We start from the raw sequence: 26,604 nt of genomic DNA, 5'->3' as shown, positions 1-26,604 counted from the left end.
CAGCTCACCCAGACTCCTCTCCCAGGAAGCTCTCCTGGACTAAACCAGTACTGCCTCCACTGATGGAGCCCTTTCTACCAGTCGGTCGGCCTCAAGGTGCCAGGAGCCCTTCCTGGGATGAGGGTGCTCCTGGGAGGGGTTCGACAGAGTCTAAAAGAATGGTGGGGCTAAAGCTTGGCCCAGGTTGGGGTTACCTAGCATCAAAGCTCTACCCTGAGGTTTATGGTCTACATGAGGTCAGCCAACACCCAGAGAACAAATGCAAAAGGTCATGGCTGCAAGCCAAGCTCACGTCTGCCTAGGGCCTACTCCCTCTGCACAGACTGCTCCTTCCCTTGCTCTTCAGACCACTGGTCCTTTCCCAATCTGTATATTGATGCTTCGTTAACACTTCATTCAAAGGCTCGCCCTAATGAAAAATGAAATCAGGATCCCCCATTAGTAGCCCTTCAGCCCCTGCCCACTACCCTCACAGTTGTGACTGTTCTAAGGCCTGGCCCTCAGCAAATCAGCAACTCAAAATCAAGGAGTAGGGGCCCCTGGATGGCTCAGTCAGTTAAGCGTCTGACTCTTGATTTCAACTCAGGTCATGATCTCAGGTTCATGAGATCAAGCCCTAAGTCCTGGCTCCAAGTTCGACAACAAGTCTGCTTCTCTCCCTCTGCCCGTCCCCAACCCCCCAACCCCCAATGCACGTGCACACTCTCTCCCAAATAGTAAATAAATCTCAAAAAAGAAAGAAAGAAAGAAAAATCAAGGACTAATCGTGAACCAGAAATGTTTATTGCAGAAATTTGGTCACAATTCCCACTTGGTGGCCCCCATTGAGGCTGGACTGGTGAAACAGGAAAGGGTGGAAGGAGTATGGGCCCAGGGCCTCAGAGCTGTGAGAGGATGTTGGGGGCCAGGCTGCAGGTGAGGCCTGTACCATCTGGCTCCACATTCAAGGATTTCACTATGCCCTCCTCTACCACCATGGAGAACCTGCCAGAAAGAGAGAATGGGCCAGGGGCGCCTGGGTGCTGCAGTCGGGTTAAGCGTCTGACTCTTGGTTTCCCCTCAGGTCGTGGTCTCAGGGTGGTGAGATCTAGCCCCATGTCGGGCTCTGCGCTCAGCGTGGAGTCTGCTTAAGACTCTCTCTCCCTTGGGGCGCCTGGGTGGCTCAGTTGGTTAAGCATCTGCCTTGGGCTCAGGTCATGATCCCAGAGTCCTGGGATCAAGTCCCGTATCAGGCTCCCTGCTCAGAGGGGAGCCTGCTTCTCCCTCTGCCTCTGCCCCTCCCCCTGCTTGTGCTCTATCAAATAAATAAATGAAAACTTAAAAAAAAAAAAAAACTCTCCCTCCCTTTCCCTCTGCACGCTTGCTCTCTCTCTAAAATAAATAAGTAAATCTTTAAGAAGAGAGAGAGGGGCGCCTGGGTGGCTCAGTTGTTGGGTGTCTGCCTTCGGCTCAGGTCATGATCCCAGGGTCCTGGGATCGAGCCCCACATCAGGCTCCCTGCTCGGCAGGAAGCCTGCTTCTCCCTCTCCCACTCCCCCTGCTTGTGCTCTCTCTCTCGCTGTGTCTCTCTCTGTCAAATAAATAAATGAAAAATCTTAAAAAAAAAAAAAAAGACTTTAAAAAATAAAAATAAAAATAAAAAGAGAGAGACTGAGCCAATTACAACAGCCTGGGCCTGGAGGCTGGGAATGGAAATTGAAGGGGTGGCAGAGGAACCCCACAGAGGACCCTCCCACTTTTACCTCTTGAGCCGACGATTTCCAAAAAGGGACACCAATGAATCATCTAGTAGCAAATCTGTCTCCTAAAAGGAAAAGCAGAGACAAGGCTTAGAAACTTCCAGAACAGACCAAGCCCTGCCCCCACCAGCTGCTTCCCACATTAGCCATGTCCCTCCATGCATCCAAGGCCTGGCACAGGGACCACCCTATAGGGTAGGGGTTGCAGGGATGCACTCACCTTCCCAAAGGCCCCAGTGGGGTCAGCCAAGAGCCTAACCTAAGGAGAGAGTAAAGGTCAAAGAAAAATCTCCCTGGCCCCTGATCCCCTGCAGGACCCATACCTCACCTTGCCTCCAGAGTTGTGAGCTCGTCCCCACTCTTCAGTCACAAAGACATCATTAACACACAGACAGGCTACCACCTGGACCCCCTTGGCCTTCAGAGCCTCAGCCTGCTGCACAAATCCTGGCAGGTGGGTCTAGGAGGGGACACAAAGAGTCAGCAAAGTGATAACTGCCTCTGCTCTGCGTTGTACGCTTTATCTCCCGGCCCTCCTCACTTCCCTCTTAAATATCTTTGATCAATTAGAAATGTGTCAGCCACAGTTCCTTCTTGCCTTGGAGGCAAGGAAGCTCGGAACCAAACTTGAGCGCTCTGTGGTCACCATGAACCTCCCTTGGACGTGACTATATTTACCCGAGTATCTTCCACGTCGCCCATCACCAGCAAGATCAATAACAGATGTGGGATTTAATTACAATACCCTTTTCTCCTACGTTCCTGGTGCCATGACCTTTTCACAGCCTCCGCTTTTTTCTGAACGCTCTGATAGGCTTTATTTTTTGTGGTTGTTTTTTTTTAAAGAGTTTAATTTCTTTATTTGACAGAGAGAGAGTGAGAGAGCAAAAACAGGGGGAGCAGCAGCAGAGGGAGAGGGAGAAGCGGGCTCCCCACCTAGCAGGGAGCTCGATGCAGGACTGGATCCCAGGACCCCGGGATCATGACCTGAGCTGAAGGCAGACACTTAACCGACTGAGCCACCCAGGCGCCCTGCTCTGATAGGCCTTGTAACTGTCACCACCACTACATACTCTCGCAGCAAGCTGCCCTAGAACTTAGGAACAATACAGACATGGACACGAGATTCCAACCGCTGACTCCCAGAAGGGCAGGTCTCACCTTGGAACAGCCGGGGGTAAAAGCCCCAGGGACTCCAAACAGCACCCCCTTCTTGCCCTTGAACAGCTCTGCCAGGTTCACCTTGTTCCCAGGGTTCCCTTCAAAAACCACCACGGAAGGGATGGCATCTCCCACCTAGAGGGAATGACTTGGTAAGGAGTTACTTGGTTACTTGGTATATGAGCAAAGACAACTAGAGACTGACTGACTGGATAAGGGGATAAGCAGTTGGGGAATGAGGGAGTGGGCAGGAGGAGCCAAGAGAAAGGCGTTAAACCGGGCCAGGCAGCTGCTCCTAGTAGAGCAGAGTTGACAGAGCCCTAACGTCCTAACCTGTCAAAGTTTCCAGAGGTCCCTCCCAGCCGCCCTCCCCTCTTCCCCCACCGCCTGGTTCCTCCACATCCTCCGGGTTTCAAAGTGGACCCTATTCCTTTTACCAGCCTGTTGGTGACAAAAGAAAATGGGAGAGGAGGCCTCTCTGGGTGTCGCAAGAGGTTGAGTAAACAAGGAGTGGTTTCTTACCGGAAAGAAGTGGGATAAATGGGCAGGGAAGGAGAGCAAGGAATGTCTTGGGGGGTGAGGAGGAGACCCCGACAACAGGGAGGGAGAGGACCCTGGCCAGGTCTAAGTGTCCAGCCCTCAGGAAGAGAAAAAAGGAGAGCAGCAGAAGATGGAAAAATTGGGGAGAGGGTAACAAAATAAAAGGCATCTCTCAAAGGGGATGGATTAGTCTACCTGGGAGTGTTGTGAGGGTTTCATGGAGCCAGAGGAGGTACACGAAAGGAGGGCAAATCGGGGATTGGGAGTAAGATTAAGCAGGAGGAGGAGGAGGTCTCAGAAGAGTGTGGAAGGGTAAGGGAGGTGGTTCCCAGGAGCAGGGGATCGGTCCAGATGAGGGGATGAAAGACTCAGCAGAAGAGTGGGAATGAGCAAGGGAGAAGTGGAACGGGGGAGTCACAGTAGGGGCTTTAAGAGAAAACCCTTGTTTCAGACGATGGGGTGAAGAATGACGCCCAGGAATATAACAAAAACGTACAAGAGAGTATGGGGGTAGGGGCACGTATGGAGGTTGAAAAGGGGCCCTGTGGCAAAGGAGATGGTTCCAGAAGGCGGAGGAGACCATGGTATTCAATCGCCTAAAATGGTGGAGACACATCACAGGGTGTCGCATAGTGGAAGTGAAAAGGGGACGAGGGGAAGGCTCGAGAGCCTTGGAGGCTGTCCAGACGGGGTACGAGTCCCCCAAACTGGCGAGAATTAGGGGAGGGGAGCAGCCACGGGGTGTTGCTGAGGGGAGAAGGAGAACTACGGGAGGAGCGTCCGGCGGAGCGCGCAGGGGTCGGAGGGCAGCAAGGAGGGTGATTCTCCCCCAGACATGCGGGACGGAGAGCACTGGGAAGACTGGCGGGAGGGGAGTTCAGGCCGGTCCCGGCCAGCGGTCACCTTGATTGGGGCCATGGCTGAGGCGGCGCTTCTGAAACCGTAGGCCCCGCCAAGCGTCCACTCCCTGCCTGGTTGCCGGCACCCGCCTGCTCTCGACGGCGTCGATGCTGAAGACCCGACGGCAGCTGCCCGGACGAGACCCGAGCCTGCCCGACAACTCAGGACGCGCAGCTGAACAAACGACATGCACAAACTCAGAGCGCACTGCCGCTCCGCCCTCGCGTCGGAGCCGCGGCAGGGGGCGGGGCCTGGCGGGCTGTGCCCCGGAGTGTCCCCTCCGCGAGAGGCGGAGCCCCGGCCGTGCCCGCCCCCGGAGAGGCTCCTCCAGTGCGCAGGCCTAGGAGCGCGTGCAGGGGCGGAGCTTCTGGAGCGCTCAGCTTATTTGCATTTGGGGCTGGACTACCGGCGCAGTTACGAATGGGCGGGGCTTCCGGCAGCCGCGCAATTTATTTGCATACAAGGATGGGGTGTCGCTGTTGTGATGGGCCTAGTTTACGGATTCCTGCAATGTTTCCTTTCCTTAACCGGAAGCGAGGGGCGGGAGACGATGGTGTCAGGCGCTGGTGTAGGAGAAAAACATGTTTATTTGGCATGCAACGAAGGCCGCTGCATTGCGGCTGCTTTACATACGATGTACACTGTGCATAATTCCCAGCGAATGGAAACCACTGGGCCTGCGCCGTAGTCATCTCCCACTGGGACGCTTCCGGTAGGAGCGCGTGATCCGACAAAGCTTTTCAAATACCTCTACTCGGCTAGCACGAGAAGTTCCAGCATGTTCGCCACTTCCGCTCCTCCGAGCCATCCAATGGGACGGAGAATGGAGCGGCCCCGGAAGTGACGCAGCTGAGTTTCTGCCTTCTTCCGGTTCTGGCTTTCTGAGAGCGCGCTGAGGCGACATGAAGCTGCTAACGCACAACCTGCTGAGCTCGCATGTGCGGGGGGTGGGGCCCCGTGGCTTCCCACTGCGCCTCCAGGTATCGGCCCGGGCCAGTCTCGCGCCCGTCTCCTGGGCGGAGTAGGGGAGCCAGGCTCCTGTCCCTAACGAAACTCCTCCGCCCCGCAGGCCACCGAGGTCCGCATCAACCCCGTGGAGTTCAACCCTGACTTCGTGGCGCGTATGATACCCAAGGTGGAGTGGGCGGCGCTTCTGGAGGCGGCGGATACCGTGAGGACCCTCCCCGACGCCCGTGCTCACCCTGGGGTGGGGTGGTCCCACCGCAGGCTTTTGCCCTCAGGCCGGGGAACCTGGCGTCAAAGCAAGGGGCGGGATGCCCAGAGCTGATTTAGGCCTTTGCCCACAGTTGCATCTGGTCGAGGTGCCCAAAGGGCCGATTGAAGGGTATGAGCACGATGAGAAATTCCTGAGGCAGATGCACCACGTGCTGCTGGAGGTGAGAACCGGCCCATCGCTTGCTTTCCTGGCCCGTCACGGCCGGAGGAGGCTGCCAGTGCTCATCTCTGTTCCCTCCCCCTTCCCCACAGGTGGATGTGCTGGAGGGCACCTTGCAGTGCCCAGAGTCTGGACGTCTGTTCCCCATCAGTCGCGGGATCCCCAACATGCTGCTGAGTGATGAGGAAACCGAGACTTAATCGTGCCAGGCGCCTAGTTTTTCCGTCTGTAACCAGGAATGTTTTTGCTGATGTATAGTCTGTTTGCTAGGTCTGTCGTGTATCCCCAAACCTGGACCCAGTGACACACGAAACACAGTGTTCTTGAGCTCGATATATTTCTTTTTCTCATTAAAGTTTCAAAACCAAAAGCGGTTTCTCTTTGCAGCAAATATACATTAAAATAGAGTCTCTGTACAGCCAAAGGCTCTGGGCCCTGGCTTGCCCTATGTCCCTGCACCTCCCTGGCCAAACCCAAAAATAAATATAGTGTTATTGCTCTGCAGGGCATAGAGGCAGTGCTCTCCCTACCCCCCCCCCGAGGAGGCTGGGTGGGAGCTGATGGGGGGCCCTGGCCACCCCAGGGGTCCAGGGGCTGGAGCCTGCTTGGAGTTATTGCTTCAAGGGGGGGGCAGTAATGCCCAATGCAAATGATGAGGAGAGGAGCGAAGGGGGCAGGGGCCTTTGCTCTCCAAATCCCCCTCTGCTCTGGAGAGGGGGTTGGATTAAGCAGCAGCAAAAGCATCACCCGCTGGGAGACTGTGGCCTCCACTCCCTTCCCTCCCTGAGATCAGGCTTCTGCCCCCCCCCATGTCCCCTGCAGCCCCCTATGGCTTCCGCAAGGCCCCCTACACTCTGGGGGCACATTATGGCTTGCAAGGGGCAGCACAGTGCCCAGAGCCTGGGCGCACACATTCCCAGCTTCTAAGACCCCCTGGGAGGGGGGAGGGGAGGGCGTAGGGCCTGCTCCCAGGGGCTGATGGTATTGCCCTGGCCCTGCCAGCAGGCTGTGGCACTGCCCAGACCCCAGCTCTGCCCCCTTGGGGCTGACCCCATACTGGGCGGGTCCTGCCAGCACCCCCACCCATGCCCACCCCTTGCCTCAGTCCATCATGGCCTCGAGCATCTCCAAGAACAGCTTGTGCATGGGCACCTTGCCCTCCAGCTTCACGCCATAGAAATGGGCCAGCACCTTGCCCGCTGTCTGGCGAAGGAGCGGTAGTGTGAGCAGCAGCCTGCCCGCCCGCCGCCGTTCAGCACCCCCTCCGGGGCCCGCCCGGCCTGCTTCATACTCGAGCAGGGCCTCGTGTAGAGCTTCTCGCAGCTGCTCCACAGCCTCGGCATCCTCAATGTGCACAGAGTCTGCAAGGAGAGGAAGGGATGCTGTGGGCGTGGACCGTCTCCAGAAAGGGCAGAGCCCACACCTGCTTGAGCACTGTTGGATGGGGCCCGAGGAGGAGCCTGACATGGATCTGAGGGGCTGCCTGAGGCACCACTCACTGCTCCTGCTCATGAGCCAGGGCCCCCCCCTTTCTCCCTCAACTGTGGCTACCTTTGGTTTCCCCTGCCCCCCCCCTTCCTTCCCGCTAGGTGGTTCACTTTCCATGTAAAGATGGCCCTAGAGCTCGAAATCCTACGTGCGGCTCCTGAGCCTGCCCTTGCCTTCTTTGGGACTTTCAACAAGTCACTTCTCCCCTAAGCCCCAATTGTCCCTGTCTGCCAGATGAGACCGTGCCACGGTCAGGGTTACCAAGGGGAGGGCCTCACGGAGACTCCCATCGGTGCCCGCCCCGGACTCACCTGAATTGGCAAGGGCCAGGGCCTTCAGCAGGACGTACTCCTCACGCTCCAGCCTCAGGGCCTGCAGTCGCCTCACCAGCTGCAGCAGCGCAGCCCCTAGCTCCCCCAAGCCAGCGGCGCGTGCCCCCTCTTCATCCAGGACCAGGTCCTCGGCGAAGGCCAGCTCATCCTGCAGTGGCAGTGAGCGCTGGGCCACACCCAACACCAAGACCTCCATCCATACACTCTGCAGAACTGACATCTGGTCAGACAGTGACAGTGACGAGAAGCCTGGAGGACAGTGGGAAGCAGACCTGGCTGAACAAGTTCACCAGAGCCAGGCCTGGCCCACAGAGGGAAGCCCCGGATCACCTGCGCTCCTTACCTGGGATGCTCTTGGCCCAGCTGATGGTGACCACAATCTCTCGGTCAAAGAGGTCACAGAGGGTAGCCACAGCCGGGAGGTGTCCGTCAGGGCCCGCCGGGTCGGGCATGGCATATAGCTTCTCAGGCTCAACCACCAGCAGGTGGGACACGAGTGCATTTACAGGAGCTGCTGGGACAGTTGGAAGAGGCACTCGAATTCATCACCTTGCAGGCCCCTTTGGGGTCAAGCATCTGCCCCAAATTAGCCACCACCACCCCCCATGGCATTCCTGATAGCCACTGGCCAGCCAGGTTTGGCCACTTCTCTCCAGGAAGGCCTCCCACTCTCTCCCAGGGAAAGCAAGTCCATGGACAGGTTCTGAGTGTGAGAAAAGTCTTTCCCTGGTCCCAGGTGTACTACTCAGGGACTGATAAAGATCATTTTCAAAAATACTCCTTCAGGGAAACATGCTATGAACAGATGAAGGGCAGACCGGGATCCCGATGCCAATGCTATCCATTCTGGGTGACTGACACCTAACAGGCTTCTCGTGTCCCAGCCCCATCCCAGCCTTAGAGCTCCCAGGGCCCACAGCACGCTCACCGGGTTTCCGAGGGCCTCCGGCTACCGCCAGGGGGCCAGCAGGGAAGGAGCCCGGGAAGGGCAGCGGGTCCACCTCTGGCCGCCGCTTGTACTTCTGCCGCCCGCCTCGGACACGGTCCAGACGTACACCTTGAATTTCAGGACAAGGCTGTGTCCGTGGGGCTGGGGGTGGCTTGCTCTGCAGAGCCCTCCCGCCCCGTCTCTTCCCACAGAACGCCCCAAGCCTCGCCCACCCCTGCCCCATGCACCCGGGCCCCTGCCCAGCGCTCACCCTCCTTGAGCATGCCCACCCGCAGGCACTTGGTGAAACGACAGGCCTGGCAGGCCTTGCGTCTCCGCTTGGTGATCTCGCACTCGTTGGAGGCCGGACAGCTGTACTCGATGCTCCCTGCCAGGAAGAGGCAGGGCTCCAGTGGCAGCCTCCTAGGGCCCGGAGGGGGCCCAGAAGATAGGAGAGCCCCGACGCGCCCTGGGCAAGTGCAGGTCTGGGGAGAGGGGCGGTGCCCTGAGTGGGGCAGGGAAGCCCGGGACAGTGAGGGGAATGGCCTCTGGGCTGGGGGCTCCTGACGAGGCCAAGGAAACCTGGGACCCAGGGAGTCAGGCTGATCTCTGCCCCAAGCCTCTTGTCAAGCCACGTCTCTGGGCTCTACTAACCCCATCTGTTCTCATCAAGGGCCACAGTGGCTTCTATATTGCTACATCCAGTGCTCCATTCTTGTCCTCATCTTGCTTGGCCTAAAGGAGCATCTAATGCCATGGATCACGTCCTGCTCCCACAAACACTTGGACACTTGTCTCCTTTGCCTCTAGGACACCACCTCCTTCCAGCTCACTGGCCACTTTGTCATTTCTGTGCATCCTCCACACTCCTTCCACCGAAGGACTGACCCGAGGGCTGCCCTTGGACCTCCCAACTCACTCCCACGGTGAGCTCACCAGTCGTGGGCCTTCACGTTTCTATCAGTAGAGCTTCGTGAACCCTAGACTCGTTTTCCACTGCCTCAGCATCTTGCAGGTCTAGAAGGCGTGGCAAACTTCACTTGTCCTAAATGGAGCCCACAACCTACCACTCCAAACCCTACAACCCCATTTGTCCAGTGGCTCAAGCAGAAATCCAGAAAACATCTTTGATTCTTCTCTTACACCCAAATCCAACCCATCAGCGGGGCCTGGCGAGCTTTACCTCCTCCCATGTCCAGAAGCCAACCCGTTGTGCCCCATGCCTGCTCCCGCCCCTGCCCCGAGTCACCATCACCCCACCTTCTCGCTGGCCTCCTCCTCCGTCCCTTTCTCCTTCAGTTAATGTCAACACAATGGGCCAGGACAACCCACTCAACCCAAGTCAGATCCTGCGCCTCCCCTGCTCCAAAGCCTCCAGTGATGTCCCTTCTCAGAATAAAAGCCCAAGTGCTCCCGAGGCCGGTGAGGCCTCCAGTCCTTGGCTTTTCAACCTTTTTAACCTCATCCCCCTCATACTCTGTTCCTCCCACGGACCCCAGGCTCAGGGCCCACCGCTCCCTGACCTCCTTCTTAGCTCTACTCCCAGTCACCTCGGGAGGCCCTCCCTGGCCCCGCTGTGAGAATGTCGGGGGCCCCTCTGCAGGCTTCTTCTGCCACCTGCCCTGCCTGATAGTTTCTCGTCAGCTCTCAGCACCCTCTGAGTCACCACACACGTTTTATTATCTGTCTTATTATCTGTCTTCCCCCTTTAGCATCTGCTCCGTGAAGGCCAGGACGGCCAAGCGCTAGGAACAGGACCTGGTATGTAATGGCAGCTTCTGACTGGCTGATGGAACGCATGGTGGCCCTCCTAGCCTCACAGGGGTACGGCCAGGGCTGAATGACACAACCAGCCAACATGCCCTTGGCACATTCCTCCTACACCCTATATTCAGGCCTGCACCCGCAGCTCAAGACACCTCCTCCGAGAAGACCTCCAGAGCCTCCAACCTAGCCGGGTTCCTTGGCACACATCCTATTCCTCCCCCTCCAGCACTTAAAATAGCTGTACTACAACAGTTTTGTGCAATTCACTGTTTTCTCTCTTCCCTCTGCTAGAATATAAATGGCTCAGTCCCAGCTATGTCCGCAGGCCTGAACAGTGGTCAGGACAGCAAAGCACAGGTCTGTGAAGAAAAAGGGCTCCGAAGGCTGCCTGGGATCCATCCTGACACTACCTCTTAACAACCGTGTGACCTTGGGCAAGTCCCATACCTAAGCCCCCAACCCCTCAGTTTTCCCATCTCTAAAACTGGGATAAAAACAGGACTTCCTACAAAGACGGCTAGTAAGAATGAAAGGGAATGTCGAGGTAACATGCTCAGCATGGTTCACAGGGCCCAAATGCCTAATAAATGACTACAATCTATGCCTAGGGCTCAGTAAACATTTGTCAACGGAGTCAACAGAGAATGAAGGGGTCCAACGTGGGCAGGAGACGCCTGGGCCTGGGCCTGGGCCTGGGCCTGGGCCCCTTAGTTCACTGGCCTTCAAATCCATTAGAGAGCACAAACGGTTTTAGAGCAGTGGGTGTTGGCCAAATCAAAACCCACTCGCAATGTCACAATCAGTTGGGAGCCATCTGTCCGAAGTTCAGTTATAAGTAATAAGCAGAGGCGGCAGTCAGCTCTGGACCTAAGTCAACCCAAGTTCAAATCCTGCTTCTGCCATTTTCTACCTGTGGGACTTGAACAAAGTTTTAAAAATCTTCCTGGGCCTCAAGTACGGTCACAGCGCTGGCACCTTATGGGCTGTTCAGGGAGTAAGAGATCACGAACATAGAGGGCACCGTGCCTGACACGGGGTAAGCACTCAAGAAATGTTCTCCAAAAGTACAAGTTACTGCCCCAAAGTCAGCAGTGTTTCCTATAAAAATATAAGTCACAGGCACATCCCAAGTAAAGCTTATTACATCACATCTTGCTCATGTTTTGATATGTGTTCCTGAGTGAGAAAAACTCAGTAATAGTCTTTTTAAAGTCAGGTGCTGAAATACGGTGTAGCCCCTCTCAGTTACCCATGAAAACCTGCCTTATGCTGGTGCTGCTTTGGGGAAATCCACCAAAGCGCGGGGAACGGGGGTGTTCTATGCTGCTGAGAGTTCAGCAGCCACCAGAAGCAAGAACAAAGTTTAGAAGCAGAAAGAGGCTGTCTCAGATTTTTCAGAGCCACTGTGGAAGGTGCTAGGCCTCTAGTACCCAGAAACCTAGGCTTCCTGAGCCCTCTCTCACATCCCACATCCAAGCCATCAACACATCCTGGTGGCTTTATTTAACTTTTCAGGGAAACGGCACTTCCAGGAGGGAAGAGGAACCTGGAAAACCCCAAGTGGTACCTCAGCAGTTTGGGAGCCTACTGCCACGTGGCAGTGCACCCACTGGGTAGCACTAGGCCCAGAGGGCAAAGGGCACAGAAGTGCAGTGGGGGCTCACCCTGGATGGTCCTCTTGAAGAAGGCTTTGCAGGCCTCACAGGACGCCACACCATAGTGGTAGCCGGAGGCCACATCCCCACAGACCAGGCAGAGGCGTTTGGGTAGGGAGCTGAGCACCAGCTTCCCACCACCCTGCTCGCCAGGCCCAGCCCCCTCCCCATCCTCCTCTTCCTTGTGGCCTGGGAGGCAGCGGGTGGGAGCTGGGCCAGGGGCCAGGGCCACGGGGGGCTCGGTCTCGGTCTCTGAGGAACCCTTTGGGCTGTCAGGGCTGGCTGGCTCTGCCTTGATGTAGAGAGGCTCAATGCCCACCACCTGGCTGGACATGGCGCTGGTCACCTGCAGGGAGAGACCTGTCCGGTCACAGGGAGACACTGGGATGGGGGACAGAGACACAGTGCCACCCTGGTTGCCCAACCCCGGGCCTAGGGCCAGGCTTCCAGGCTCATCGAGGGGGAGGGAAGGGGGGCAGAGTCCAAGGAATGGCTGCCCATGAAGAGGCCCCCCCCAGCCGTTGCCATGGGAACAGAGTCTCCAAAGCCTCCAGGGCCAGTAACTGACGGCAAGGTCTCCCACTTGGGAACCTGGGGGAAGCCTGGAAACTCCCTACTCCCACCCGGGCCAGGGAGCAGGGTAACCTTAGTCCCCAGGTGACCTTCAACCCCAACTGGAATCCCCAGCCAGTAGCAAGATACCTCTCAATTTTCTCCAAATGTTGAGGACCTCGATGATTTCCCCCTCACCTGGGCATCCTCCATTCAAAAGCACAAACCAGGCAAACAAGGGCAGTGGTGGGTTCACACACTCGCACTCACCTGGGTCCTCAGGTGTCCTCACATGCTCACACATGCTCACTCTCTCCTGGGCACTTCCATGCTCTCACACATGGCTTTCCCCAAGCCCCAGCTCTCACTCATGCTCCCCGTTTGTCTTCACACACTCCACCCGAAGGGCACAAACCATAAACAAAGTCACACTCAAGGCTCACAATCACACACACTCACTCCCAAACACACTCACCATGCCTCCACACTGACACACACAGGCACAGACCCTTGTGGAAACACACTCAGAGCCTTTCACACCTGACACACCGCCCCTCCTGCCCCAGCATGCCAATCCCATGCCCACCGGAGGACACGGCCCCACCTCTTTACACCCCACCCCACCCCCCCCAAACCCCGCCAGCACAATCACTCTTACACTCCAGCTGCCGCAGAATCCTCCACCTCAGGAGCGCCCCGCCCCCCAACCTGCGCACACCTACGGAAAGTTGCCTAAAGTTGCTGCGCCTCCCCTTCCCCTCCGCCCTCGGGGGACCTCTATCAGGTTATCAGGAAGTAAATGGGGAGCGCCAAGGAGGAGGAAGTTCTCCCCTGCCGGTGCGATGACCTTTGACCCAGAGAGGAGGGTGGCTCAAGGCCCCTTCGAGCGCCCCCACGTGGTCTTCACAGCCCCTTCTCCGACAGGGAACCCTCCCTATCTTCCACCCAGGCCCGCCCCTGGGACTTCGACTTGCTCCAGGTGCGGGATTGAACCCTGCCCTGGGACTGGATCCGAGGCCCAAGCCTGACCCTGGCCAGGACGTGAAGCCCGAGCCAGGACCGGCCCCTGTCCCAGGCCGACGCATTAAGACCTCAACACGGGATCCCGCCCGGACCCTAACCCCGTCTGGCCCTGGACCCGGTCCCAATCGTGACCCGGGCTCGTCCTGGAGCCGGACCCCGCCCGGAGCCCGCCCCCCGCCGCCCGCCGCCCGCCTCCCAGCCGCGCTCGCACATGGCCCCCGCGCCCCGCCCGTCCACCCCCCCCCAGCGGCGCTCCCCTCCGCCCCCGGACCTGGGGCTCCGGCAGGGCGGGCGGGCAGGCATGGGGGCCGAGCGGCCCGGAGCGCCGGGGTGAGCCTGGGGCCGCGAACGGCCCCTCCTCCGCCGCCTCCTTGGGCCGCACCGCCCCGCCGCGCCGCGTCCCCTCACTCGGCGGCGCCGCCGGCGGCTTGTAGGACACAAAAGGACATCGCGGCCGCTTCCTACTCTGCTTCCTCCAGCTGACAGCGGGGGTGGGGCCGGCCGTGCGCATGCAAAGCAGGGGGCGGGTCTCGGCGCCCTATGCTAACCAGACAAGAGGGGCGGGCAGCGCCTGCGTGCCCGGACCAGCCGGGGCGGAGCCGGCAAAGCCAGGGGGCGGTCCTTCATGAAGGTCCCGCCCACCGCCGCCGAGCCGGAGCGGCGCACTTGTGAAGACGGCGGCCGAGGGGGCGGGGCCAGAGGAGACGTGGAGAGGCTCCGGGAGGGGGTTGGAACCAGGAGCGCTCTTACGCAACGAAGGAGGCGGGGCGCGCTATGCGCGAGAGAAGTGGGCGAGGTGGCTCGGTGGCCGCAGTTGCGGGGCAGGGAGAAGACTTACATATGTAAATAAGAGGGCGGGACGAGCGGAGAGGTTAGTGTAACTGCATATGCATGATGGGCGGGGCCTAGCATGCCCAAACTAGAAGGGAGGCGCTGCCCCTTTACCTTCTCGCCCTTCCCCCAAGATTACACCATCGGGGCACTTGGACCGCAGATCCAGTATCTCCAGACAGCTGCTGGACCTGGGGTGGGAGACGCAGGCATAAAACATGCAAGAAGTCCTGGATTTCGAGTCCCGGGAAGGCGGAGCCAATAGGGCCTGGACGGAGAACGCTCAAGGTCACTGCGGTGACCGAGAGAAGGTCACGGGGAAAGGCGGGGCCCCGTGCGTCCTCCTCACGCGGGCAGCCACGCACTGACTCACCGACCGTGCACAGAGTCTTTTATTTATCTAGGACTCAAATTCCACGTGGACAGGGTCGGGCTTGGGTCTGGGGACGGGACAGGGGCCGGGAACTGGAGTCGGGCTGTCTGTCACTCGAGCCCGAGCCCGAGGCGGTGCTCTCAGTGCACCAAGAGGTGCAGCCTCTTGCTCTGGCGCCTCTTGAGCCCCTCGATGTATCGCTGCAGCTGCTTGGTCAGGAAGTGGTCCCGGCCAATACCTGACCGGTAGCCTGGAGGGCATAGCTCGGCTCAGGGCAGTGAGCAGGAGCATGGCCTCCCCAGCAGCGGTGCTGCACCTGAGATTTGAGGAAACGCGGGTGATCTGGGGTGGCAGGAGCGCCTGGCACTCGGGTCTGTGTTAGTCTGGGAAACTTTGGATCTCCAAGGTGCTGGCCCTGACAGTTTTTTTTTTTTAAAGGTCAAGTCATACACCTGTACTCCAAACAGATGGGGGATGTGGAGGAGGATGAGAGAGTTAGGTGGAGCATGGGTGAGGGCAAGGTTAGAGTGTTGCAGGCCTGAACCAGGACAGTGGTAGCAGGCATCTCTGTGGACACCTCCTGGACCACCCACTCTAAGCCATTAGCCAGCATCCCTGCCTTATATTACAAGCAGGGCAAATGAGGGGACTTTGACCCAAATAATCCACTGTCCAGAGGTTCCTCACAGCACCGAGGGAGAGGGCCAAGTCCACACAAAGACTGTCATCCCCATTGGGGAGTGGAGAAACCGCTTTAGAAAAGGCACATCAGCTAGAGAGGGGCTGCACTAAGGCTGGAGCCCAGGCCCCTGAGGGTCACCTCATGCTCTCCCCACTGGGTGTCCCTGTGCCCAGCCCCCCAATTTTTTACTTTTGGTAGGGCTCCTGGAATTACTGGTGGGTGGTAAGGGAATCTGACAAGGCAGACACGTCCTGAAACCCCACTCCCAGAGGCCCAAGCGCTGCAAAATCCCTCAGGGTCTCTTGTGGGAGCTGGGGGAGGGGCTCACTCCGGAGGGCTTTGGTGAGGATTTCCAGAGCTTCATTCTCCATGAGTTCCATCAGAGGCAGTGGCAGCTGGAGAAGCAGCAAGAGGCTCAGATGTCCCAGAGACCCCAGCCCTGCCCCGAGCTGAAATGCCCCACCTGCCCCCTCTAGCCCCAAGACCCCCAACCAACCTGCCTGCCCTTCCGCTCTACAAACCACACTCACCCCTTCACCTCTGCAGCCCCCACCTTGCCCATCCCACCCCACTCAAATCCCCAGTCTCTCTGGGTGCTAACCCTGTTCTGCTGCTCCATCCAGTAGGCTCGATGGGGTGTGTGCTTCGAGATACTGAGCGATGACTCTGAGGAAGACATTTCTGGGAGAAGAGAAAAAGAGAGATCAGTCATCTGCAGACCGCTGGGTCTTCCCTGGAGCAGAGGAAACAAAACACACGGGCAGACTTGTGGTGGCAGGGGAGTGGCCTTCAGAGACCAGCTCCAGGTGCCACCTTATTGGGAAACAGTATGGGACAGTCGGTTACTACCCTGGGCTTTATTGTCCCACCCACCAAGGTGCCAGTTCTGACTACGCCATTAGGTGAGGCTTACAAGCAGTGACTGAAAATTTCTGACCCTCAAAGTTCTTCATTTGTCAAATGGGGTAATAAGAATAGAGCCCCTTATGGAGGTTGTGAAGTTTAAGGTGATCATGCAAAGGAAGCCCAGTGCCTGGCACACAGCAAGCACTCAATAGATGGCATTACAATATTGTTATCCGTTTTAATCCCCCGTTGTAGGGGCGGGGGGGGGGGTAGAGGGGAGTCCCAGACGGTGCCCAGCAAGAAGTAGGTACTTAAAATTGTAGCCAACGACTGAGTGAAAGAAAGATAGGCACCTCCTCAACGACAGCAAATCCATACACAAGGAAATAACTCCCTCCTCTCAACCATCCCAGTGATTCCATTAAAAGCACGGGTCCTACGTCGCTGCCTTTGCGCATTTTCCACAGGTGTCTCTCGGACCTGGCGTGCCATGGCCACAGGACCTTGTACGACGCCTGCCCGGTAGGGGGCGCTCCAAGAATGTCTGGTTGATTTAAAGCGTAAAAGATGAACGAGGGCGCCCGTCCGGGGAAAGGGAACCCTTGGAAACGGATCCTACAGCTTCTCCCCGCCCCCACCCTCCCCATTTCACAGCAACAGATATTGAGGTCCTGGCCAGCCCCCTGCCCTGTGGATACCCACAGCCCTGTGAGGCCACACTGACCGGTGTCGGTCACGGAATCGACGTCCTCCCCTAAACGGCTTCCCAGGGAGCTGGCCCGACGCAGCTCCAGCTCCAACAAGGAGGACTCGTTCAGATCCTCCTGTTTGAAACTGCCCTTGTCCTCTCCGTCATCCCATTCTTCCCAACCACCGTCTGAGTCGCGGCCGGCCTTCTGGTTGTACCACCGGCGGGACTTGCGGCCGATGCCACCGCCCTCCATGTCTGAGTTCTCGCCGACGCTGGACCGCGGCACATTCAGCTTCGGCTGCGACAGCGTGGCCCTGGTCCACAGATTCCGGATGTCGTTGTCTGGGCTCGACTTGTCTGAGCCATGGCTGCCCAAAGACGCCTGTGGGCCACATACAGCGAGGGAAGCCAAGGGCCGCGGGGAGTTGGGAAGGAGAGGAAGAGCAGGCTGGAGTCGTCGGCTCGGCTCAGGGCTCGTTGGGAGCTGCCCCGGGGCCAAGGGTGAGGGAGAGAATAGCCAGGGACTCAGGCTGGACCCAGGCTGGGGGCTCCCAGGGGGAGGGGGCCCGGGAAGAGTTCTTACTTTGAAAGGCTTTTCCTCCATGGTTCTGCCCCAACGGACCCAGTCGCCACAGGCCTCGGGGCGAGGAGCAAGGGGTCACGCTCCAGGAGCGGGGAGGGGCAGATCCCGTTCCCGAATGGTGCTGCCGGTCTCGCGCGGGAGAGTTCAATCTACAGCCCCCCACGCTAGATGCCATTCTCTCTCCCCCGTCCCCACCGCCCCATATCTGTGCTGAGGTTGGAGACGCACAGAACACCCTGGCACATTCCCGATTCCGGACCGTACCCGGTAGCCTCCCGGCAGAGACACGGGCCCAAGCGTGGCCCTTTCGGGTGCAGGCGTGGGGAGGAGGGGCTCGGCCCGGGGGTCACAGGAAGCCTGGCTTGCCCCGGGGGTGGCCCGACGCAAGCACTCCCACACCCACTCGCGTCCCCGGAGCGCGCACGCCCGCAGCGGTGCAAACTGTTTCCGTTTATTGATGCAGGCTTTTGAGGCACAGTCGTGAGGTGTGGTGAGGGACGGGCCCAGCTGGGACAGCGAGACAGAAAGCCTTGGGGGAGGGGGTGTCTGCAAATGGATGAAGTGAGGAGAGGGCCAGGAGTGGGGGTGGCAACCCGTAGCCTCCTCCGCAGGCCTCGGTCCGGTCGAGAGAGGCCTCTTTGGTCAAACAAGCAGAGCATGCCGGGGAGAGCGCAAGAACTAAGCCCTTTGAGAGGCCCGGGCCCGGGGTCCCGCCCCTACACCGGCACGCCTTTTTCCCGCGGGCGCCCGGGGCCCCGCGGCCGCGCGGGCTTCCGGGGAGGGTTAGGGGGCCGGCGGCGACCCCGTGGCGCGCGGGGAAGCGCGCAGCCGCGCTCGCTCTGCGTGTCGGAGGACTCGTCGATGAAGGCCAGGTTCTCGCTGGGGTAATCCAGCGCGGAGGCCGTGGGCGGGGTGGACGGGGAGGACGGGGAGGGCGGCTCGGCCTTCACGGGGAGCGGGGACGGGGGCCTGCCGGCGGGCTGCGCGGCACACGGCGGCGGCGGCAGGAGTGGCCGATCCTTCTCCAGCGGCGGTGGTGCCGTGGGCCCGACTCGCTGGGTCACCCGCGCCGTCACGGTGCCGGTCCAGCTGGCGGCCTGCGCCGTGAGGCCGCCCATCTGCGCGAGGAGTAAAGGCAGTCCTCGACCGCGGGTCCTCGACCGCCTCGGCAACCCCGGGAACCTACCCCTTCGCCAATCAGGCACGGCCCCCCTTTTCCTCCTGGTTCTCCGGTCTCAGCCCGCCAGAGCCGGGAAAGGCTCATCACCCAGCTACACACTCTCCTCTCCTCCGTCCGAACCTAAGAGTCCTCTTCTCTAGGAGCTTTTCTAAAAAGCCCCGGTTTTATTTCAGCTATCCTTCCTGTGCCCCCTGGAGACCTTTGCGCCCCTCTCGAGCTCTTCGGCCGGCGCGACCAGTAGGGTAACACAACGCAGGTGGCCCAGTTAAATGTGAATTTCAGATAAACAACAAATAAAATTTTAACATATGCATCTTCCTCCCTGCCAACATTTGGGACATAGTTACACTAAAATATTATTTGCTATTTATCTGAAAGTCACATTTAACTGGGCTTCCTGCTTTTTTTTTTGTTTTGTTTTGGTTTTCTCTAAATCTCGAAGCCCTATCCATGAGAGCAGAGATGGAGTCATCAGCAAACCGGTCTAAGTTTAACCCTTTGTCCCTGGGGCAGGTGCACATTGTGGGGGGCACTCTGTCCCTGCCTTGAGAAGCCCACACCCTGGAAGGGAGGCAGGCTGATCAACTCGCTGCTAGGGTAGAGCGTGTCAAGGGCAGCGCTGACCCAGGGGCGCCTACCTCTGCCCGAGTGCGGCGGGACACTACTCGCAGCCAGTTCCCGATGGTGGTGAGTACTGAGGCGAAGTAGGCCAGGCCGAGCAGGATCCAGAACCACACCAGCGGCTGGTAGGCTGCATTGCCCTGGTTGGGGCTGGCGCCTGGGATACCACCGGGGAGGCCAGAAAGATGTTGATTGTGGAGCAGGTTTCAAGCCTGTGAGCTCCTGGTTCACTGCCCCTCTTCTCAGCTCAGTGAGAGGATCCGCCTCCCCAGGGCAATCAAAGAGTGTGTGCTAGAGTGTGTGTGAATGCATGCAAGACGACTGTGCATGACTTGAAGGTGTGCCAATAAAAATATGCACGTGAGTGTGCTCACGCGCAAAAATGTGAGCATATGGGAGGGGTGCACATATATAAGAATGTGACGTGTGAGGGGTACACTTAATCTATGTGTGAGCATGCATCGGGGTGCAGGCATGCAAGAATGTAAGGGCACATGAGGTGTTGCATCCGTGCAAAAACGTGAAGGTGCATTCGGTGAGGGCATGTAGGATTTGGAGCAAGTGCCTGCGAGCGCACACACACCACAAGGAATTTGGAGGGAGACGCAAGAGTGCAGGGCCCCTGGGCATGAATAAAGTGGATAGGGAAGTGCAGCGAAAGAAAGGTGGCCTCACCGGCCACATAGTCCCCGAAGCCCACCGTGGTGAGCGTCACTACGACGAAGTAGATGGCCTCCAGCTTGCTCCAGCCCTCCACGTAGCAGAACACGAACGTGGGCGTGAGGACAAAGAGCAGGCAGCCGATCAGCAGGAAGAGCACCGCCGATAGTATTCGCACCAGCCCCGGTGGCACATGCCACTTCTGCAGGGAGGGGCAAGGGGCAGGAAGGACCCAAGGCGTCGCCAAAACCTCCAGTCACACCCCCCCACACACACCGCCTCCTCTGGGATCCGGTGCGCGAGGCTCCCACGACCTCCAGGTCCGCGCTCTCGTGAGGGCCGGGGACGTAGGGAAGGGTAACCCGAGCTCAACGCGAGGGCGCGCAGGGCAAGGAGCAGCTCACCAGGAAGATGGCTTCGATGTGACCGATGCCGCGGCGCAGAGAGGAGCCCAGCCGGTCCCCGACCCCTGCCAGCAGGATCCCGAACAGCGGGATCCCCACCAGCGCATAAAAGATGCAGAAGAGGCGCCCGGCATCTGTGCGCAGGGCCGCGTTGCCATAGCCTGGGCAGAGGGGCCGTGCAGGAAGTCTAGGGGCTGCCTGGCCCCCCACTTCCTCCCTCTGCACCTTCCCCCAGGAGAAAGCCCAGCGGCCCCTTGCCCCCCTCCAGGTGCCCAGTCCCCTCCCCCACCGATGGTGGTGATGATGGTGCCTGAGAAAAAGAAGGCGCTGCCCAGGTCCCAGGCTGAGTGGTTGCTGTTACTGGTTGAGTTGATGTCAGGGTCCGCACCCCCTCCCAGGGCATCAGCCACATCCTGCAGGACAAGGCGCAGAAGGAGGAACCTCAGCCCTTGCCTACTGTCCTGGCCAAGCCCCCGGCCCTCCAGGCTCCAGAGTGGTATCCTCCCTCCAGCTCCCAGCGCTCCCCCTCCCTCCGGTCTTCCTGAGGGCTGTCCCTCAGAGTAGACATTGCAAATTGGGTGGCCCAATTTTGTTTGACCTCCACATTGTTTTAGAAACATTTTAGTTGGGACGCCTGGATAGCTCAGTCGGTTAAATGTGGGACCCTTGATTTCGGCTCAGGTCAGGATCTCAGGGTCCTGAGACTGTGCCCCAGGTTGAGCTCACACTCAGCGCTCAGCGGGGGAGTCTGCTTGGGATTCTCTCTCTCCCACTCCCTCTGCCCCTTCCCCCCACCACCCTTCTCTTGGCGAGTGTGTGTTAGAGTGCTCTTTCTTTAAATAAATAAATAAATAAATAAATAAATCTTAAAAAAAAAAAGATTTTAGTTATTTGCCCCTTAATTTCACACAAAAGATTTCAAGTTTACAGAGGTCAGGAGCACAGACCTGGACCAGACTGCCTGGGTTCAAATATCGATGCTGTGTGACCCTGGGGCAAGTTAACTCTCTGTGCCTCAGTTTCTGCCTCTATCAGGTTCGGATGATGATGCTAACGCCTACCTCAGACAGTTGTGCAGAGTTAAAGTAAGCCCTGTGTGTTAAGTTAGTCCAAGGAGTGATCATGCCCAGTGATTCCCAGCTTTCCACAGACCCCCCCCCCCACTCCCATTGGCCCTAGGAAAGCTGAGTTTTGAGTTCCTTGCCTTGGAAAATCTGATGGAAGTTAGGGACCCTTTCTCCAGGAAGGTTCATATACCATCAAATTTTGTACCCAATATTGGAAGGCTGGTAGACACACAAACCCCCGCCCACCCTGTTGAAGTCCAAGCTGAACCCTGTGCTACATAGTAGGTGCTCAATAAATAAGATTAAATTAATGAAATGGCCATGTGTCTGCCCCTCTTGCCACCTTGCAGTCCTTTCAAGACAGAGTTTGTGTTTTGAGAGTGTCTGCCTTAAGTGACAGTGGTCAGAGCATAATGAGGGGGGCAGAGGGGCCCTTCCCCAAGGAGCACAGAGCCAAGGCACAAAGGCAGTGGGGGAGATCAAAAACCACATTCTTTCTCTCTGAATGCAATCCTCATTAGCAAGACCCACTCCAAATTAATCCTCCTAAAGTGACTGCCCCAAATCCGCCATAGCTCCCTGCTGTCACAGCATAGAGTCCAAACTCCCAGCCCAGCATCTCAGCCCCTTTTCAATCTAGTCCCCACCTCCCTTTCCCCAGCCTTCTCTCCTGGGACCCCCATTTGAAATCCAAGTTGCAGTGACCTTACCCCCAGATTTTCTGAGATGATCCCATTTCCTGTAATAGTAATTCTTAAATGAAGCCAAGAAGTGAAATGTATGATTAAAGTGATTTAAATTTTATTTTGCAAGACTTTTCCAATAAATTCACTACCTAGGGGGAAAAAAAATCTCTTGTCATCCTGTGTGTTCTAATTTTTGCTTCGAATGACTAGGCATCTGCTAAATCCGAGTTCTGCAAAACACTCTGAGCTTTCCAACTTCCACGCCTTTGCCCATGCTGTTCCTCGGCCTGCAGGTCTCTTGCAAACCAATCACACATCTCAAAATTCTACATGGCTCACCTGCCTCATTTCAATTTCCTGCTCCTCCCAAAGCCCCTCCTCCCCATCTCCCTCCTTGCCCCCAGCACCTAGCTTGGAGCCCAGCATACAACAGGTGTTTAAGAAGGAAGCAAAGAAAGCTCTCTTTCCACTGAATCCTACAGTGATCTGTCCATGGATCTGTCTCCTCATCCCAAAGTGACAGCCTCTAGGGTAGAGCCTGCCTCTGTTCCACCCCCATAGCAATTTCCCTGCTCACCCTACGGTGTATTAGCACAGCACCTAGCACATAGTAGGTGCATAATTGCTGCAGGACTGCCTAGTTGTGGAAGAGAAAGCAGCTGTCGCCCACACTTCTAATTTCTGCCCTTCCTTTTCTTCTTTTTTTATCCAGGAAAAAAGCATTTACATCGTGAAGATAAAATAGGTCAGACTCCCTCCCTCCTCTGCTCTGCCCTGTGGTTTGGCCAGACACATTCTCCTGCCCAGGCCTCTCTGAGCCTCACTGGGCATTCTGGAAGTGTCAGAGCCAATGTCAAGCCGCCTGTGTCCCGGCCCCACCCCATCCTCATCTCTCCTCCTGGCCCTGCCACCTTGGGAATCAGCTGGAACACTGAGGCCTCCATGCCCATGGCTCCTCCCTCCAAAATAACAGGCAGGGAAGGAGGGGTACTCTTCAATAAAGTAATAAACATCAATTTATTAAAGTTAATCCTTGGGGTTTTTATATGATAGTGACTCAGAAATCACAGAAGCAACAAAGGTGCTTACCTGATAGTACCCCCAGGAGGCTGAAGCCCAGCACTTTCTTTAGTCATTGAACCAAAGTTGAACCCACCCCTTCCTCTGGCCTCTTCATCATAAGCATGTGTCCTGAGGAGAAGGGCTGCTTAGCCTGGTATCCATGGTGGTAGGCTTAGGGGATCCTGGAACCCTCTGAATGTGTCCCTCTGACACCCTCTGAAACCACCAGGATATAAGTGCATTTTTCCAGGGGGTAGGGGAGTGTTCACAGTGTTCTTGGGCATCTCCAAGGCATCTGTGACTCCAAAGAAGTAGAGAAACCAGTGTAGGGTTGCCAGTTTCGGTAAATAAAAATACTGCATGGGACATATTTATTTTTAAAAAGTATTCGTTGTTTAGTGGCTAAAATTCACAATTATCCAGGTGCCCTGGATTTCATCCGGCAACCCGGAACCAGTGCGTTATGCCTGCAAAATGTAACATATTTCATGTGCTCCAGCCATGTATTCATTTCTTCCTTCACTCGTTCTTTCACTCAACCACCATCACACTGAAGGAGACAGCTCAGGAGCTCAGTGCAAGGCCAGGAAAAGCAAAGCAGACAAATGCCCCCAAGGCCGCCATATTGAAAACAGAGACCTGGATCCCAGCCTCTGCCCTGCACCCCTCAACTGCACCCTGCCCTCCGGGTGCCCGTCTGGAGGCGGCAACCCAGCGCAGGGCCCCACTGGCATGCAGCTACTGTTTTTTGGGGGGGGTCATGGGTGACTGTTGAAGGGGCTCCTGCCCACCCACGCACCTTGATGAAGAGCCCCAGGTCCTGGTCGCTCACACATGGATGGGCCCTCAGGAACTTCTCTCGGACCTCCCCCAGCTCCCTCTGGGCCTGCTGCTCGTGGGGCTGCTCCAGGGCCTGGAACACCAGGGCACCGGATACCAGGTAGAGCAGGACCAGCGCCAGCAGGGCCAGTAGGGTGGTGCTGCGCATGGCGCGCCCAGGGGCCCGGCCAATTCCGCTGCCCGCCTGGGGAGGCCGGGCAGGGGGCTCCTGGGGAGCTGCGGTCACTGTGGGCAGAACCAGGGATGCTGGGATCAATAACTTAGCCCGCCACCCCTCCACCCTCCTCCTCCAACCCCCACACACCCAAAGGTCCTTGGAGCCCCCAGCCCTACAGCCCATAGATGTCCTCTCTTCACATCCCTCTGCCAGGACACTTGGTACCAGGGCACACCCAGTCCCCCGACTTCGGTCCTTCCCCTTACCTCCATTGCCCGGCCCTCAGTCCCTGTCCGGGGACTCCAGGACGGGAGAAGAGAAGAGGACACCGGGAAGGGAAAGGAAGGAGAGTGGAAGGGGAAAGAGAGACTGAGCTTGCTGAGGGACCGGCAGGCCGAGCGAGAAAACGCCGGGGGCCTGGAGGGGGCGTGAGGAACCGGCTTCCAAGCAGGAGGCTGAGGGGGCGCTGAGGCGCGCGAAGGGGAAGCCGGAGGAGAGGCCGAACCGCGCAGGGCGGGGACGGGGATGGCGGGTCCCGGCTCCTCCGCTGCGGCTGCGACAGCATCTTCGCGCTTCTCTCCCCCCTCCCGCCTCTCCCCGCTCCGCCGCGACCCGCGAGGGGCCGGGCGGGGAGCGTCCCGGGTCTCCCAGCGCCCCGCCGGGCTTTCGAGGAACCCAGGGGCGGGCCCCGGTCGCCGCGCAGAGGCGAGGCCGGGCTGGGGGGAGGGAGGGTGCCCGGTTCCGGGAAGAAACGGGACGGGAGCGACCAGGGCCGGCCCCGGGGCAGCATCCTCCCAGACAGCCGTCAGCACCCCCCGGGGACAGCGGGCGGCGGCGCCCACGCGCACACACGCGGGCACAAAGACCCGCGCGCCCACGCTCCGCCCTGCGGCTCCCGCCAGCCCCGCTGCCCAGGCTGCACGCACACACTCCACCTGCACACTCCCCAGACTCGCGGGCACACCCGGACCCCCCGGGGCGTGCGCGCCGGGCCGAGGCACCCCAGAGGTCCACGCGCACGTGTGCACACACTCCCGTCCACACACCCAGGCCGCCGGGCCACCGCGCAGCGCCCGCCACCCAGACACACTGCACACCCGCCGTTCGCTCCCACCGCCTCCCGAGAGTCTTCAACGCAGACGCCTGGGAGCGTGCGGGCGGCTGGACGCGCGGCCGCAAGGCTCCCGGAGGCGCCCACGCGCGGGGAGGTGCACGCCCCGCCCGGCCGCTCGCCCCCTGCGCACCCCTCCCTGCCAGGGAGTCCCGCCCGCGCCCCGCACTCCCTCCCGCGTCAGCCCCGCACTCACTGTCGGCCCCGCTGCGGCTGCGGCTGCGGCTGCGGCCCGGGCTCCCGCGCGGCCTCGCGGGTGCCGGCTGGGCCGCGGAGGCGGCGGCGGCGGCGGCGGCGGCAGGGGCGGAGCGGGCGGCCTCCGGGGCTGGGACCCCCCTCCCGCCGCCAGAAGCCCCCCTCCTTCCAAGCTTAACCCCTCCAGCGCCGCGCCTCCCTCCGTGCCGCGCCCTCGCCGCCGGCTCCGTGCCCCGCAGCCCCTTACCTGCGGCCGCCCAGCCCCCCAATTCCGGCCGGTCTCTGCAGGTGAGGGGCAGAAGGAGCCCGAGACGGGTCGCCGTTGGGTCCGGCCCGGAGTCTCAGACTGGAGTCCTGGTACTGCCCCGCCGGCCATCCAGTGTGGCCAGCGGCACGGCCCTGGCCTTGACATCTGCCGGCTCACCTCTCCGGACAGGCGCCACGTTAATCTCCCAGCATCTCCCAGGCCCACTACGGATCGGAAGGGCCCTCAGCTCCCCGCCCCTGGGGACAGCCTGGCCCATGGGCTCAGCACTCCTGAGGGAGGCGGCCCCGCGGGACAAAGGGGTGGGCGATCCACCGAAACAAGCTGAAATTGCTGAGGTAGCGTTGGGACCCAGTTCTGGAAAGTCATGCCGTGGCACCTCCTGCCCCTACTCCCGCCCCATCCCTTGGTCCTTACCCCCGTGGCCATCCCAGCATGGAACGCGAGCCAGCACTCCCCCACAGTCTGAGCAGCCGGGGCTCTAGCAGGTCTTGGAGCTGCTCCCCTCTGTGTTCCCACCCACTTCTTTAAACCCTGATCTCTGCAAAAATCCTCTGGCCTGGGGTCTTCAGCCCTCACAGTGGGTGGCTTTAAGCCTGGGTTCTAAGGCTGACCACCCCCTACCAGTAGAGGGCGCAGATGTGTTCTCAAGCTCTCCAGAGCCTCTCCCAGTCCCTACTTACAGAAAAGGGATGATTAATTATCACCTCGGAGTGCTGTTCTGAGCATTAAGGAGGTCAGTATTTGTAAATGCTCAAAACGGAGGCTGGCACACACAATAAAGTGCCCTACAAACGTTAGCAATTTTCCTTTCAACAAATAGTGACTGTTCAGCTTCAAGCTGATTCTCAGTCTCAGATGCCCTCCCT

General features: G+C 58.7%; 5 protein-coding genes across 14 annotated transcripts; 1 reads left to right on the top strand and 4 right to left on the bottom strand.

Moving 5' to 3' along the window:
• Positions 1–761: 761 nt before the first annotated feature.
• On the bottom strand, positions 762–5,148 carry PRDX5 (peroxiredoxin 5). The gene is made up of 7 exons (XM_027579676.2): positions 5,040–5,148; positions 4,344–4,720; positions 2,901–3,035; positions 2,068–2,199; positions 1,960–1,998; positions 1,743–1,804; positions 762–984 (listed from the first exon to the last, which is right to left on the bottom strand). Exons 1-7 carry the CDS (start codon positions 5,146–5,148, stop codon positions 879–881), a joined length of 960 nt encoding a protein of 319 aa, XP_027435477.2. The 3' UTR covers positions 762–878.
• A 12-nt stretch (positions 5,149–5,160) lies between these two features.
• TRMT112 (tRNA methyltransferase subunit 11-2) lies at positions 5,161–6,106 on the top strand. The gene is made up of 4 exons (XM_027579302.1): positions 5,161–5,320; positions 5,410–5,511; positions 5,648–5,737; positions 5,829–6,106. The coding sequence occupies exons 1-4, from the start codon at positions 5,243–5,245 to the stop codon at positions 5,934–5,936; spliced, it is 378 nt and encodes a 125-aa protein (XP_027435103.1). The 5' UTR covers positions 5,161–5,242; the 3' UTR covers positions 5,937–6,106.
• A 395-nt stretch (positions 6,107–6,501) lies between these two features.
• Positions 6,502–13,971, bottom strand: ESRRA (estrogen related receptor alpha). 5 transcript variants are annotated; one of them, XM_027579297.1, is made up of 7 exons: positions 13,753–13,896; positions 11,916–12,252; positions 8,756–8,872; positions 8,485–8,613; positions 7,900–8,070; positions 7,536–7,805; positions 6,502–7,097 (listed from the first exon to the last, which is right to left on the bottom strand). In XM_027579297.1, the coding sequence occupies exons 2-7, from the start codon at positions 12,238–12,240 to the stop codon at positions 6,838–6,840; spliced, it is 1,272 nt and encodes a 423-aa protein (XP_027435098.1). In that variant the 5' UTR covers positions 12,241–12,252; positions 13,753–13,896; the 3' UTR covers positions 6,502–6,837. The 5 variants fall into 5 exon arrangements, with proteins under 5 accessions (XP_027435098.1, XP_027435102.1, XP_027435101.1 ...); XM_027579300.1 differs by having other exon boundaries at positions 6,838–7,097; positions 7,900–8,067; positions 13,753–13,971; XM_027579298.2 differs by lacking the exon at positions 13,753–13,896 and adding an exon at positions 13,117–13,619 and having other exon boundaries at positions 6,838–7,097.
• A 723-nt stretch (positions 13,972–14,694) lies between these two features.
• Positions 14,695–17,630, bottom strand: CATSPERZ (catsper channel auxiliary subunit zeta). Of its 5 annotated transcripts, none has more exons than XR_003517477.1 (6): positions 17,488–17,630; positions 16,938–17,286; positions 16,567–16,757; positions 15,969–16,048; positions 15,696–15,762; positions 14,796–15,001 (listed from the first exon to the last, which is right to left on the bottom strand). XR_003517477.1 is itself a non-coding variant. In XM_027579855.1 (5 exons), the coding sequence occupies exons 1-5, from the start codon at positions 17,506–17,508 to the stop codon at positions 14,826–14,828; spliced, it is 627 nt and encodes a 208-aa protein (XP_027435656.1). In that variant the 5' UTR covers positions 17,509–17,630; the 3' UTR covers positions 14,695–14,825. The 5 variants fall into 5 exon arrangements, 3 of the variants coding, with proteins under 3 accessions (XP_027435656.1, XP_027435657.1, XP_027435658.1); XR_003517476.1 differs by having other exon boundaries at positions 14,805–14,935; XM_027579855.1 differs by lacking the exon at positions 16,567–16,757 and having other exon boundaries at positions 14,695–14,935.
• Positions 17,631–18,176: 546 nt separating this feature from the next.
• On the bottom strand, positions 18,177–26,273 carry KCNK4 (potassium two pore domain channel subfamily K member 4). Of its 2 annotated transcripts, none has more exons than XM_027579852.1 (7): positions 26,153–26,273; positions 23,967–24,080; positions 20,642–20,765; positions 20,353–20,513; positions 19,964–20,150; positions 19,306–19,445; positions 18,177–18,605 (listed from the first exon to the last, which is right to left on the bottom strand). In XM_027579852.1, the coding sequence occupies exons 1-7, from the start codon at positions 26,162–26,164 to the stop codon at positions 18,204–18,206; spliced, it is 1,140 nt and encodes a 379-aa protein (XP_027435653.1). In that variant the 5' UTR covers positions 26,165–26,273; the 3' UTR covers positions 18,177–18,203. The 2 variants fall into 2 exon arrangements, with proteins under 2 accessions (XP_027435653.1, XP_027435651.1); XM_027579850.1 differs by lacking the exon at positions 26,153–26,273 and adding an exon at positions 25,472–25,525 and having other exon boundaries at positions 23,967–24,232.
• Between the last annotated feature and the right edge of the window lie 331 nt (positions 26,274–26,604).

Source organism: Zalophus californianus, chromosome 11, assembly GCF_009762305.2.
Source record: "Zalophus californianus isolate mZalCal1 chromosome 11, mZalCal1.pri.v2, whole genome shotgun sequence".
Taxonomy (NCBI): domain Eukaryota; kingdom Metazoa; phylum Chordata; class Mammalia; order Carnivora; family Otariidae; genus Zalophus; species Zalophus californianus.
The sequence above is the reverse complement of the archived record's forward strand: the minus strand, read 5'-3'. Positions and strand labels throughout refer to the sequence as shown.